Consider the following 12794-nt stretch of genomic DNA (forward strand, 5'->3'; position numbering starts at 1 on the left):
TGAGTTCTACTTGATGTCATTATGATATTATTATGATTTTGTGTTCTACCTGGGAAGCAGCAAGCGCTCGCTGCTCGACGCTTGTCGCTTGCTGCGTGCAGTCTGCACTAGGCTTTACTGCACTAGTTCACCAGTGCAGGAACAGAAAACAAAACCTAGGTGTCGCATTGTCAGTTGGCGCCACTGACGTTCTTCGTGGGCCAATGACCGCGTTCGGTGGAACGAACGCTGCCTCGCGCCAATTGGATCGCACTTTCAGACCCGCGCTGCGATACGACCGTTCGTCTCCCGATCTGAAAGTACGGTTCCAATCGGAGTGGCTCTCCCCGCCGTGCGCGGCCAATGGCAAGCGTTCGCGCGCCCGCCAATCCGACGTTCAGCGCCCCGGTGGCCAGCAATATTTGAAGTGATTTTCAGTTGCGCTGCCGTTACTCGAGCGTGCTGCGGGTTGGCGTGCACTTCGCTCGCGTCGTTTGTCCTCATCGCGCTGCGTCCTTGTCGCCGAGATGCCGGATTTCAGGCAGCAGTACAAGAATCCGCGTCCGGGATTCGGCGACGCGAGTCACAGGAGGTATCTGCGCGCGTACAATTGCGACAGGAACCGCAGAGCGGTCAGAACGCGGACCTTCGACCAGAACCGCGGTCTGCAGAACGTTTCGGCGCCAACGAGCCCGCATCCCGGTAAGTCTGCGGGTGACTCGCCCTCGAGGAATCCCAGGAGCTTTCCAGCGAGCGACACAAGTCGACACAAATGTCGTCCTGCCTTTCTTCGCATTCAATGAATAATAAAGACAGAACGACACTTGTGTCGACTTGTGTCGCTTGCTGGAAAGCTCCCCCCGTCTCACGTGGCTCGATAACTCGGCGATCTTTCTCGCGGAGCAGCCTCTCGCATTTGCGATCATCCTCGGTCGCCGCTTTCATTTCTTCCCCGGTGAGAAATGATTCGTCGATCGACGTCGACACCGTCGAATTCACGTCGATCGACGAATTATTTCTCACTGGGTCGTCATTTAGATAATCCTGTTCCGATCTTATTCGGCCGTTTGTACGGCGCCACCGTAAATATTTATGTTAGACCTTCTGTTTGTCGTACGAGAAATGGCGTTTATTCTTCTTTTTTCGGGGGGGATTTCCCCTCTACGGGGACGCCGTTAGGTTATTTAGCGTGTAAATACGTTTATTCGATTTTCGTGCGAGAGGCAGAGAAAGGAGGGTTTGGGCGTTACAACTGGCATTAAATGAAATGTTAAGCGAAACGACATCAAATGTTTCATCAAATTTCAAGATGTTACTCTTCAATTTCGAGCGAGAGGCCTGAATGTTCATGCAAATTGATCTTGATTCAAGCTGGTCACGAGCTTGCTGTGGTTTCCTTGCTTTTATATTATTTTAAGAGACTGCCAATCCAGTTTGAAGCAATTAAAATGAAATTCTATATTGATGGAATCACCATGTATAAAATTATGAATTATCTGTCGTATAATTGCAGTGATGTTAACAATTATTATCGTATGAATGGGAAATTTAGTAATACAAAGTAGCGTTTCTCAAACTTTTTAGCTCCACGACCCTCCAAAGCGTAAAACACAGTAAAATTAATAAATTACTTTGCGACCCCCTTCTCTGCAAAAGTCCAGCAAGGTGGGGCTATTTTGTTCCGTCAAAAAAGTGTTTCATTTTGTTAGATACTTAATTTCTTGTGACCCTGTCCAGGGATAGCTTGAAGCGGATGAGCACCTGGATCGTAGCTTTAGGATTTAAGAATCTGATGTCACTTAAGTTCAACTACTAGTCTTTATTCCACTCAATTATGCTATTTTTTTTATCAATTATAATATTGTAAATAATTTACAAATATCGCAATAACACCGACTTATACCACAATCCTCTCTATATCGTCTCGGATATATTCAACCGAGACCATTCGGGGAGACGTACGTATCTCGCGGTCGGCGCGTACCAAAAACTCTCTCGAAATATTCCAAGTTCCCACTGATAACTCTTCGTGTATGCTCTAGGTTCTACTCGCTCCGAATTCCGCGTACATCTCCTCGAACGGTTGCTCGTTAGCGGCCTTTTCACCCGCTGTCACCTCTAATCGGTCATACATATTATTGTTTGTCGTTTGCTACGGACAATAGACGGTGACTTTCGTCTCGGGCTTATGTCCCGTGTGTCGCGTGGTTCCCGCGCTACCTAGAATATTCTTACAATTTCCTTTGTACATCTCACGTTGCTTTCGTCTCGCAAGCCCTCTGATATATTACCGCGACCACCGATTTGAGAAAGGCCGAGAGATATAAAGAAATGTAAATAATATATGCGTACAATATAATCAGGGTGGGGAAGTAACGCGTTACTTTCTCCCCATCTGTAACTGTAACATCATTCAGTCGGATTTTTTCAACTAATTTAATAGTTGCATCAATAGTTACTTCACATATTTTTTAAACCTCCGCAGGCCGCATTAGGTCCTGCACAAACGCCTTTGTCGGTGCTTTACAATTTAAATGCAGATTTGATATTTTCATTTCAAAGTAACTGCAAAGTAACGATTCGTAAGGACCTGAGCGGAATGGCTGTCTTGTGTCTTCTTAAGTCACAAGACAGTTATTGTGCGTTACTTTAAGGCAAAGATTTACAACGTGAAACATTGTCTTAAGAGTACGAGACAGCCATTCTGCTCAGGCCCTTTTACTGATTGGGTATCTGTAACTAGTTACACCGAAAGAAAAACTGTAACTGTAACTAGACAAGTACATATTGCACGAGAAATGTGACACGAGTAAAAAAATGTGAATTCTTACATGTTTATAAAACGTACGTACTTTCATTCCAAAGAGCATAAGTGTAATTAATTGTTGCATTTATTATTTAGGTTCGTAAAGTTATTTATTGTAGAAAATATGCATCTGGAAAAGTTGCAAGTTGAAAATTGTATCCTGTAAGGTTGCCAGTTTTGATCTTGTGTCACCTGTCTCGTGCAAGAACTGTACGTTTACATTGTCAAATCAAACAGTCGTAAGAAACTCTTACTATTTTTTTTTTGTAGAGGGTACATCTACTGATGAGCGTGCGAACAAATTAATAAAATGGAAGCAAGAGCGTGACAGGAAGAGGAGGCAGGAAGCAGTGGCGAAGAAACCAGCTTTCAAAGTCGGCGTCGTTCATCACTCGTTATGTTCGCCGATGATCAAGAGCGACATGCCAGCTACTAAAACACCTAAGAAGCCGGAACCCTCAATTCAAGTCCAAAGACGAATTACGAGAGCAACGGAGAAGCGGCTGCTCGCTAAAGCTGCAAAACAAGCGGCAAAAGATCTTACCTCGGCGTCGATGAAGCAGTCTGCGAGTGTGAAAACGGCGTCTTTTAAAAACAACGCAAAGCAATCATTTGCTCCAATTAATTACAATTTCAAACCTCCGTCTGCGTTGCAAACGCTACCACCTCTATTTGGTCTTGTACCACTAGAGCAAACGCCACAAGAGAAATACCACACAAAAGAAATATCGCAGAGCTGCACACCAACGTCTGATGTTGCCACAGGGAATGTCCAACCTTCCACGAGTTCGAAGCTGTCACCAGTTAAGCAAAACTCGCCGCAGAAATTAGATAAATCGACCGTGCATTGTTCAACTGATTTGAATGTAACTCAGACATTGAGATCGACATTGAAGGAACAGGCCGAGAACCAGGCAGACGTACGAGACTCGTCGCAGGAAGAAAAATTGTCGTCAAGCAGCTCTGATACCAAAACGCCGCCGCAAAATATAACTCCGACATCCTGTGAGAAAGAAAATTGTTCTGTAGATCTCATTGTTTTTTCACCGTATCTCACACGAAGCCGTGGAAAGAGGAATTCCAGAAAAGAAGGACAGCAACGGCTAGGTATCGGCCATCCATCTGGCGAAATTCCCACCAAAGATACTGTCATGAAAAATTTGAACATATGCGTGGAAGACGAAGAACGCACCGCTCAATATTTCAAACTTCTCTTGAACAAAGAAGTAGACAGACTTCAAGAGCTTTGTAAGAAATGGCTGGACATTAAGTTGCAGAAAAATGTTCCGGAGGACGCTACCTACGAAATACAACAAGCAGTAGGGCAGACAAATTTGCTGATAAATAAGAAATTCGAAAGATTTCGTTGCTTGGTGCAGGACTGCGAAACTGGTAGAGGAGAGATGCTGGTAACGTGTAGAGATTTGCAAGGATTTTGGGAAATGGCATACATGGAGGTCGAAAACTGTGACTCGCGATTTGAGAAATTGGAGCAACGTCGGAACAGAGGATGGCAGGAGGAGGAGGAAGACGAGGAGCGCACCGTAGTCACCAAGCCTGTTGTTAAGAAACGAGTGCCTGTTAAGAAACAAATTGTATCATCAAAACAGAGTTCGTTGCGATCGTTAATCCTGGCCGCCAGACAAAAGAAAATGGAAGCGGGAACATTAGGCAAGAAAGATATGTTACCGCAAGATGTACATATAAGCGAAAACTCGAGTAATAGAAAATCTTTTACAGCGCTTGATGAAGAGAACACTCGACGTATCAGGAGATCGAAATCCCAGGAGCTTAATGCGAGCAAGTCGTCTGATCGATGTGAAAGCTCTAGAGCGAGTTCCATGCAATTCTCCGACAAGTCTAAGAAAATGAGAAGCCCATTCGCAGCCATGAAGATAAGTCAAATGTGCAAGACACCGGAGATTCAATTAGATGACACAATATCTTACGTTAATTCCGACCAAACGCCGGGCAAAAGTATATTGAAGAAATCGGAAGAATTAGAAAACAAGGAAGCCCGGATCAAGTCCGCGCACAAAGTCAATTTTGACGATCGAGTAGCTTTAACGGAGGTCCCTGTTGAAGAAAACGTGCGCACTGTATTTAGTTTAGCTGCCGCATTAAACAAGATAGACACTTTCGACTTCGATCAGATGAATCAATCGTCGTGCATTAATGCCGAAAGAAGACTAGTTTTTGAAGTTACAGACTCTGATAGCGACAACCTGGACGAACTGAGGCTCGAGAAGCAACCAATGAGGAGACGAAATAAATCTAGGTCATCTGTTCAGAATATTTCAGATAATATTGTGCATCCGCTTGGCGAAATAACATCCTTTTCATCTACTAAAGAATCATTGCCAGATAATGCAGAGATTACATCATCCAGGAGAAGCTTAAGAAATCGATCTCGACGTAAGGACGCATCGGGCAAGAAAAGTGTAGATATACCAGTTTCACCTCCAACACGAGACAGCGGAATAGACACTATTGCTGAAATTATTTCAAAAGACATGAAAGATAATCTTGCTTTAGGGAAAAGAGTACTCAGAAATAGAACTGTCACGGCAAATGACACACCCAAAAGCAATAGAACTAGCAAAATGGTAAGCTATAATGTTTCTTAATGTTAATTACCTTTTTCAGTATAGCACTTGCAACACTTAATATCAAATATAAAATAACGTATATTATATACACGTGTCTAATCAGCTGTGGCTGAATCACTCTTGACCTCCGTACTTTATTGGGTAATCAAAAAGTCGCTTTGTTTATAAAGATAGCATATAAAACAGCAATTTTTTAGTTTCGAGATCTTTTACACCCTTGCAATAATAGAGGGGATCTTCGAAAACTAGCAAATATCCATCGGATCTCGAATGGCTCCATCACAATCAAGGGTTAATCGACTAAATAAAAATTTACTAATCTGATTTTCTTCAGATGACTCCAAAAAGAGCAAGTATTAAAAAAGAAGAACATAAGAGCTCGCCAAAGCCAAGTAGGACAAGTTCATTAAAATTATCGCCGAAAAAAGATGAAAATATGACACCGAATAGATTTAATACAATGGAGATGACGGATGCAACATTGACAGGCAGTATTAAGAGAAGGTCGCATCGAAAAAGTGTTGCATTTGACGGTAAAAAAATCTTTAATCTGTAAAATCTGTATTATGTATACGTTACATGTTCACACATGGGGGAAAGTCCCCTATTATGAGGCAGGCATATCTCCTAATATGAGACAGCATAGTTTCTACTAAATTAATAGGCATCGTCGGTTCTCACCGTGAATGTTTTGCCCTTGGAGTGCGATCTATTTAGTGGAAAATTCATTGTTAGATTGTTTACTCGCCGCGAAAGAAGATTGTGATTGAATTTGGATGTTGAAAACCTGCTATCTCATATTAAAAGCTTATCTTATAATAGGGGACTTTTCCTACATACATATATATAATCATATTATAACAGAAACTTGTGTGGGATGTGGCGAAAATAAACCAGTCCTACCTATGACTCCTTATTCAGTACATCGCAACAAAACACCTTCGAGACAGAGCCGAAGCAAACATGATGAAGATCTTATATTATGGGAGACGCCAGATAGAAAACATCGTAAGTTTCAGCAATGCATTATATATAATAATCATGTAAAAGGTATTTATCAAAACTTGGTTTGATATTTATTTTAGGTCTTCGTAGGACTACTAGATCTCAATCGAATCTTTCATAACTTTTTACATATTATATATTTATGTTGTACTTGTATAAATGAAAATCTGGTACAATGAAAGATTTTTATAAAAACTTTTCATTGTATCAGATTTTCATTTACACAAATTTCATTTATAAAAACGTCGCCTCTGCACGGCAAAAGCAACAAAAGTAAAAAAAATAACGTTGCTCGCTTCTCTTGTCACTTAAAAAAAAAATCTGTGTTTTACTGGAGAACGATTTTTATCTGCCTGCACAAATCAGGCGCTGCTACAATCATAGTTTTAAACATCTTGACCGTCACTATTTTTAAACGAACTATTTGAAATACAATTTTTGCATTGATCGTTCCTACTTTAGTAAAATTTTTATAATATTTACGAGTTCTTCTGAATAAAAACACGTATGTTTCTTACACGTACTCGATAAATTATAAAAACGTAAGAATATTTGTGCTACTTTTGTGCAGGGACGACAATGATATCTACGTGTTATATATATATATACATATGACAAATGTATTATAAAATATTTCATTTTGTTTTTTAATGTACTTTAAGAGATGTTCGTTATAACAGAACTTTTACAATGTTTGCAATTTCATATCCATTGCTTGGATTTTATTAGCATTTACATAGTCTACTTTTAAATAATAATAATAATAATCCGTACAATTGTAAGCTTTCATTGTAAAAAGTTCTTGTGAAATAAAAAATAGAATACGAATATTCCACGAAACTATAAGTACATATTAATATACGCATATAATTTTTGATTAATGTAATTTAATAAATGTAATATAAGTTGAAATATATCGCTAAGGTCCGTGTAGAATCCTGGCCTATTTCTACTTGTAGATGTTTCCGAAATTGAGGTCAACCAAACATGTATTTGATGAAGATTTTTTATCATGGGATACGCCAGATAAAAAACATCCCAAGTTTTAGCAATGCATTTTATATATAAAATAATCATTACAAGTATTTATCAAAATTTGTATTTTAAGTCACTGTAAGATTACTAGATTTTAGTCAGATAATTTTTAGCATCTTTTTATATATTTAAGACGCGGATAGGTGATGGCCTATTGCACGACAAGCTAATGCTCGATTTGATCATCGTAATTCCTTTAAAGAGCAACGCTTCTATAGGTTGGAGAGAAAGGATTTTATAGAAGAATATTCTCTTGTTGCATTATTATTTTGCTCCAAATCATTTCCTCCCACGCCTTTTCCTTGGACTTTTTGATAGCGGCCTTCAGCTCCGCCCGCCGCTCCCGGTGTATCTCCTTCAATTCCTCCAGGTATGCCCCGGAGGAACCGGCTTTTCTCCTCGCCCGTTGTAAGGCGCGTCTGGCTCGGATGGCGGAGCGCCTTAATTCAGCTATCTCCTCCGTCCACCAGTACGCGTTCTTCCGCGCGGTGTATATGGCCCGGGGCATGGCGCTGTCGCACGCCTCCGTCATTGCCTCCTCTTCGATCCCTAGCGTCCCTTTTACGGAAAAGCTGTAAGTTCATTGGCTACATATTTCTCGGAACTAAAACTCTGACAGTTCTTGGATCGTGGACACAAGGCTCAAGAGATGGCGATATAAAACCAGCGATTTTTGGTTTCATTTGAACTTGTCAGATCATAGGCCCATGAGAGCACTGCACATCTTTCTGCTCCACCCAAAGTTGAAATATAGGTATTTACAGATATTTACAGACCAGTACAGATGCCCGAAATAGATTATCATTTACTTGTACTTTTCCGCTCACAATCTTTATTCCAATCAATCTGATTAAATCGAGGCATACATAAGGTGAGATCCGGCACAACGTTTCAAGTATATACAGTCTTTTTATTCTGTTTAACGCGCAAACTATCCGTATGTAAATCAAAAGTTACCTAAAGCTACATTATCAAGAAGCCCACCATAATCTCACGCTATTATCTCGATGTACATCTTCAGTGCCACAATACCTTTGTCCAGAACTGGTTGCTATTATAGGTAGACTTGGGTGCAAGCTTATTCCATTTATACAATCTTTGGACAGTCTTATTTTATATTTCGGGTTCAAATCCTCTTCATTTGTAGTTTCTGGTAATTCCCACACAATGATATTTCCATCGACACCACCTATGGAGTACGTAACATTAGTCAAGTGTATTATCATGTTCTTATTACTTATCGTTGTGCCGAGCTTAGCGCAGAGAAATGTGCGCTGATTAGTAAACAAATTAACAAAAAAAAATCCGAGTTTAAATCCAGCCACGGACACCGCTGGTCATTTTTCAATAACCGAGGGTGCAGCAGGCTAATCACCTGCCCGTCTGAATTTCTAACCGATTCCTGAAATACTCGCAAGGAAAAAATCAAGCGTAACGCTAGCAATCTGATCAGATGGAAACAACTTGCAGAGTCTCTGTTCCGCAGCGGGAATGATGGGCCTTATTATTATCATTATTGTACGTTTATTGAACTGACCAGAGATTATTTGTTTGCTGTCAAACGTAAGAGCGAACTGTATTCTTTGATTGGTATCCGATTGCCTTCCTTCGAGGGAATAAAGCACATTTCCAGGTTTGCGGAGGTCCCAACATAGAAATTCACTATTTTTCCGGACAGCCGAGAACAGCTTCATTCCGCAAGGGCTAAATTCTATTTGTGTTACACCGCTCCCGGTCTTGAAGGTGCACAATGGTCCGTCTTTGTACAGACCTTCGAACATAAAGAAAATATATACACTGAGGATGGTCTAAAGAAAGACCGAACCGTTTGTAATTTTTATGTTTTAAATAAACTAAACTTTTACTGTTGCGACACCAACACCCAGTCAAGGCTTTTAGCCCTTTTATTCATTGATTACTATAAATATAATCAAAACGTGCAGTTTATTGCAACCTATGGTAACAAATATCACCACAGACGGATACCTACCGATACACTTGGAATACGTGCCGAAGGCAACCAGGCCTGACATGATTGGGTTTTCACGGATACACGAGACCAATCCCATCATATTCGGAAAGTCGTGTTTAAACTGAATGTCATACGTTTGACGCCCGGGACGGTCCGTGTCGAAGGTTCTCACGGCGTTCTTGAAACCGCACCATATCTCCCTTCCCGACTGCACGAATTGAACGCTGATAGCCGCTTCTACCTCGTCAACTCTGAAAAGATACGCGCTTTTACAAAGCCGCACAGTAATAGCGAAAGTGACGCAGCTACTAACTGATTGTAGGCTCGATACGTGGCACGCAGCTCTCCCGTGAACGCATCCCACATATGAACAGGACTCTCTCTGCTGGTACTGAGGAAGCAGCACGTCGCGGGGTCCCATGAATTCATGAAGGGATACCAGCAGGTATCGTACACCAGGCCACCTTCTTTAACCATCAAAGCGGACGCGAAGTCGTTCTGTACGAAATCAGATGGGACCTGGCCGGAGTAAAGCTCTCTGGGAAGCTCGTAGATGCGTATGCCGAAGTCTTCCGACGGTACAAGCAAGCACGTCCCATCCGGGGACCACTGGCAACCTTTTGTAAAATTCTCGCGCGTGTTTGCGGACTGGTATTCCTTGGTAGCCACGCGTAACAACCTCGGCGCTGCGGACCAGTCATACTTGTAGATGCAGATAGAATCTGCCGAGCCGGCGTCCCTCGTCTGCTCCGATATCGCAAGACTTACCAGTCGTTCCGGTAATGTATCGGATAGTACCTACAATTTCAAGACCGATTATATTATCATTTGCTCAAGCGGAACATAGACGATTCGTTGCAAGAAATTTTAGTGCAGAATGTCTGAATTAATTGTAAAATGTTCATCTATTAATATACTGTACAATTATTACCTTCTCGTATGTTTACATACGTTTATTCTTTTCACACGTATCTTTGTTATGCAAATCTAAAGGCCTGCGCCGACGATGCTAGAACTTGGTCCAAGTTGTAGTTTAGAGAAATGTGTAGCCAATCAACTTGCAGCTATTCCATAAAAGCTGCAAGTTGATTGACTACACATTTCTTAGAACTAGAACCAAGTTCTAGCTTCGTGCACACAGGCCTTGAAACTTGAGACACAAGGCAATTATTGTGCGTCACTTGAAGAACAAAGACTTAAAATATAAAACATTGTATTAAAAATACAAGAGTCACCTTGCTAAGGATCCTATCAATTTATAACGTGTACTTGCGCGTGATTGTATGTCAATGTCTGTCTCAAACTTACGCCTGACTGTGAAGAGGCGGGAAGGTCCAACTCCGAAGACTCGCTGAATTCCGACAAAGTTTCCGTGCTTGTCGGATTGCGAAAGTCCTTGGTCGGTTGCGCCTGATCAGCTTCGCTCTCTGCCTTGGTCATTTCGTCATTGCCATTTGAGGTCTCACGCGGTGCTGTTGCCGGCGAACGCGATTCAACGGCTTCTTCACACTCAATCTCCATCGTTCGCTGTGCGACAACACGAATCTCCTCTTCTAGGAATCTTTCTTTATCTATGTAGAAATGCGAACGTTTTTAACACGCGAATTTACGCGCTGTGCTCTGGTTTCTCGAACTGCTAAACAGTACCTCGCACGGCTGGGTTTCGAATGCCGCTGACAATTCTAAAGTCAGGTTAGGAATTGCGGTGTCAGCTTAGGTTAGATTGAATCACGTGTACTTTAGTTACGAGATTACACGTTTGGTGCGTTGCGTTCGTTTACGAAAGTTTCGCGAGTACATTCGGAATGAAATTATTGTTATAATATGCGACTACTTGCATAGTCGAAGACATTTAATTTTAATTATCCAAAGAAGTATCGAATCTGATTTTAATTAAATCTCAAAATTTTACGCGAGGTTCGATCTCGTGCCAACATTTGGTTTAATCTGGCGGAAAAATAATTAATAACACTTATATTTGGATAATTGTCATGTCTTTTTGCATTTCATTTAAACAAATCTTTACTCGAAATACAAATAATTTCATAAGAAAATTGTTTTAAAAAACTATTAACTGTAGACCAATCCATTTCTATCGATGCAGATTACCTTAACTTCGGTTTAATATACTTTTCTAATGGTTTATTTTTTAATTTTTGAAACTGGAGAAAAAGATAAACTGTAAGTTAAACTGACTGTGAGATTGAAGTTAATCTACATTGATAGAAATGGACATAAGTCGAGAAAAGCCCGTATGATTTAATATGCATAATATAAATTTATTTGTTGTAGATCCCACGTGTCCTCATACTATATATCCTGCGCGATCGTAGCATCCGAGGTCGCTGTCGACATCATGTAAGCCGCCTTATGTGAGAGAAATCTTTTATTTAGCGTCCTCTTCCTTTTCCTCCTTCTCCTCTGCCTTCGCAAAAAAAAGACTAAAAGTTTTGAAGCTTTAAAAACTCGACGTTTCGAAACCGTGAGAACAAGATGACGGAACTCAGATTCACTGAATCTCGGCCGGGATTGCACATACGTGTCACGTGTAACGACGTGAAATAAAATCTTTTCGAGTTAAGTTACGTATATTCCACTGAAAATGAAGGGTTTCGTCGGGAAGATAAATATATGTTTGCCAATTAATAAATGAATAGAACTCTGGCTGAGGTAATATTTATCGCAAGAAATTTAAAATAAGGATTATTTAGACCCTAACATCCTGTCACGGCTCTTCGGTATAAGCGATCGAAGAGCATCGATATCTAATCAAAACTGACCTCACATGTCAGGTCATTCTATGAGTCACGCGGTGATTTTAGACATTGTGAAATAATAGAGAGAATTTTGCCTACATATTGTGACATGTATAATATAAACCGGGAATGTAAAATTTAATTGAAAAAAACAAAAAGAAGTTCAGAGAGGAGGCGAAAGAAAAGTCATGCAAGGTGAGGGAAAGTGGATTGAAAGTTATGTAACAATTCTGTTATTGTAATTTTTCAAACGAAACAGAAAATATGTCTTACTAAAACTTATTTCATTTATTCAACTTATTATATTTATTTTATTTATAATTTTTTTACGGTATACTTTTTTAAATATGTATATTTTTATACACGGAGAGAATTTTCTTTTAAAATTTACCCTGAAAATCGTGTAACCGTGGGACAACATGGCATTTCGAAAAATTTTATGAAAGTTTTTCGAAACTTTACCATACATTTTACTAGTAAGTCTTCAAAATGCCATATATTCTTTTAAAATTTACCCTGAAAATCATGTAATCGTGGGACAACATGGCATTTTGAAGAATTTTGCGAGTGTTTTGAAACTTTACCATACATTTTACTAGTAAGTCTTCAAAATGCCATTTTTTTAAATTTAG

At 40.3% G+C, this 12794-nt stretch overlaps 3 protein-coding genes across 12 annotated transcripts in view; 1 reads left to right on the top strand and 2 right to left on the bottom strand.

Moving 5' to 3' along the window:
- LOC105561103 (tubulin delta chain-like) overlaps positions 1-119 on the bottom strand; it is a 5718-nt gene extending 5599 nt beyond the window's left edge. For all 4 annotated transcript variants that reach the window (XM_012010790.1, XM_012010787.1, XM_012010789.1 and 1 more), the window contains exon 1: positions 50-119. The gene's annotated coding sequence lies outside the window, so the exon portion shown is untranslated. The remainder of the gene's footprint in view (positions 1-49) is intronic.
- A 41-nt stretch (positions 120-160) lies between these two features.
- On the top strand, positions 161-7484 carry LOC105561105 (disks large-associated protein 5-like). 4 transcript variants are annotated; one of them, XM_012010798.1, is made up of 6 exons: positions 161-681; positions 3056-4456; positions 4526-5391; positions 5729-5927; positions 6259-6402; positions 6480-7484. In XM_012010798.1, the coding sequence occupies exons 1-6, from the start codon at positions 507-509 to the stop codon at positions 6518-6520; spliced, it is 2826 nt and encodes a 941-aa protein (XP_011866188.1). In that variant the 5' UTR covers positions 161-506; the 3' UTR covers positions 6521-7484. The 4 variants fall into 4 exon arrangements, with proteins under 4 accessions (XP_011866188.1, XP_011866186.1, XP_011866187.1 ...); XM_012010796.1 differs by having other exon boundaries at positions 3056-5391; positions 6292-6402; XM_012010797.1 differs by having other exon boundaries at positions 3056-5391; positions 6316-6402.
- A 3-nt stretch (positions 7485-7487) lies between these two features.
- Positions 7488-11108, bottom strand: LOC105561104 (telomerase Cajal body protein 1-like). Of its 4 annotated transcripts, XM_012010792.1 has the most exons (7): positions 11054-11108; positions 10715-10977; positions 9720-10204; positions 9425-9657; positions 8972-9205; positions 8467-8623; positions 7488-8006 (listed from the first exon to the last, which is right to left on the bottom strand). In XM_012010792.1, the coding sequence occupies exons 2-7, from the start codon at positions 10925-10927 to the stop codon at positions 7670-7672; spliced, it is 1659 nt and encodes a 552-aa protein (XP_011866182.1). In that variant the 5' UTR covers positions 10928-10977; positions 11054-11108; the 3' UTR covers positions 7488-7669. The 4 variants fall into 4 exon arrangements, with proteins under 4 accessions (XP_011866182.1, XP_011866181.1, XP_011866183.1 ...); XM_012010791.1 differs by having other exon boundaries at positions 10715-11106; XM_012010793.1 differs by having other exon boundaries at positions 7797-7992; positions 10715-11105.
- Between the last annotated feature and the right edge of the window lie 1686 nt (positions 11109-12794).

The sequence above is a fragment of the Vollenhovia emeryi genome, unplaced genomic scaffold (assembly GCF_000949405.1).
Source record: "Vollenhovia emeryi isolate VEMERY1.0 unplaced genomic scaffold, V.emery_V1.0 DF939211.1, whole genome shotgun sequence".
In the NCBI taxonomy this organism is placed as follows: domain Eukaryota; kingdom Metazoa; phylum Arthropoda; class Insecta; order Hymenoptera; family Formicidae; genus Vollenhovia; species Vollenhovia emeryi.

What these genes read in the sequence shown, in the direction of transcription:
- LOC105561105 (XM_012010795.1), top strand. Translation starts at nt 507, where the DNA reads ATGCCGGATTTCAGGCAGCAGTACAAGAATCCGCGTCCGGGATTCGGC. An exon ending in GCAATAGAACTAGCAAAATG is followed by an intron (nt 5,392 to 5,728) that starts GTAAGCTATAAT and finishes GATTTTCTTCAG; the next exon opens with ATGACTCCAAAAAGAGCAAG. An exon ending in GACGCCAGATAGAAAACATC is followed by an intron (nt 6,403 to 6,479) that starts GTAAGTTTCAGC and finishes TATTTATTTTAG; the next exon opens with GTCTTCGTAGGACTACTAGA.
- LOC105561104 (XM_012010792.1), bottom strand. Translation starts at nt 10,927, where the DNA reads ATGGAGATTGAGTGTGAAGAAGCCGTTGAATCGCGTTCGCCGGCAACA. An exon ending in CCGCCTCTTCACAGTCAGGC is followed by an intron (nt 10,205 to 10,714) that starts GTAAGTTTGAGA and finishes TTGAAATTGTAG; the next exon opens with GTACTATCCGATACATTACC. An exon ending in ACGTATCGAGCCTACAATCA is followed by an intron (nt 9,658 to 9,719) that starts GTTAGTAGCTGC and finishes GTATCTTTTCAG; the next exon opens with AGTTGACGAGGTAGAAGCGG.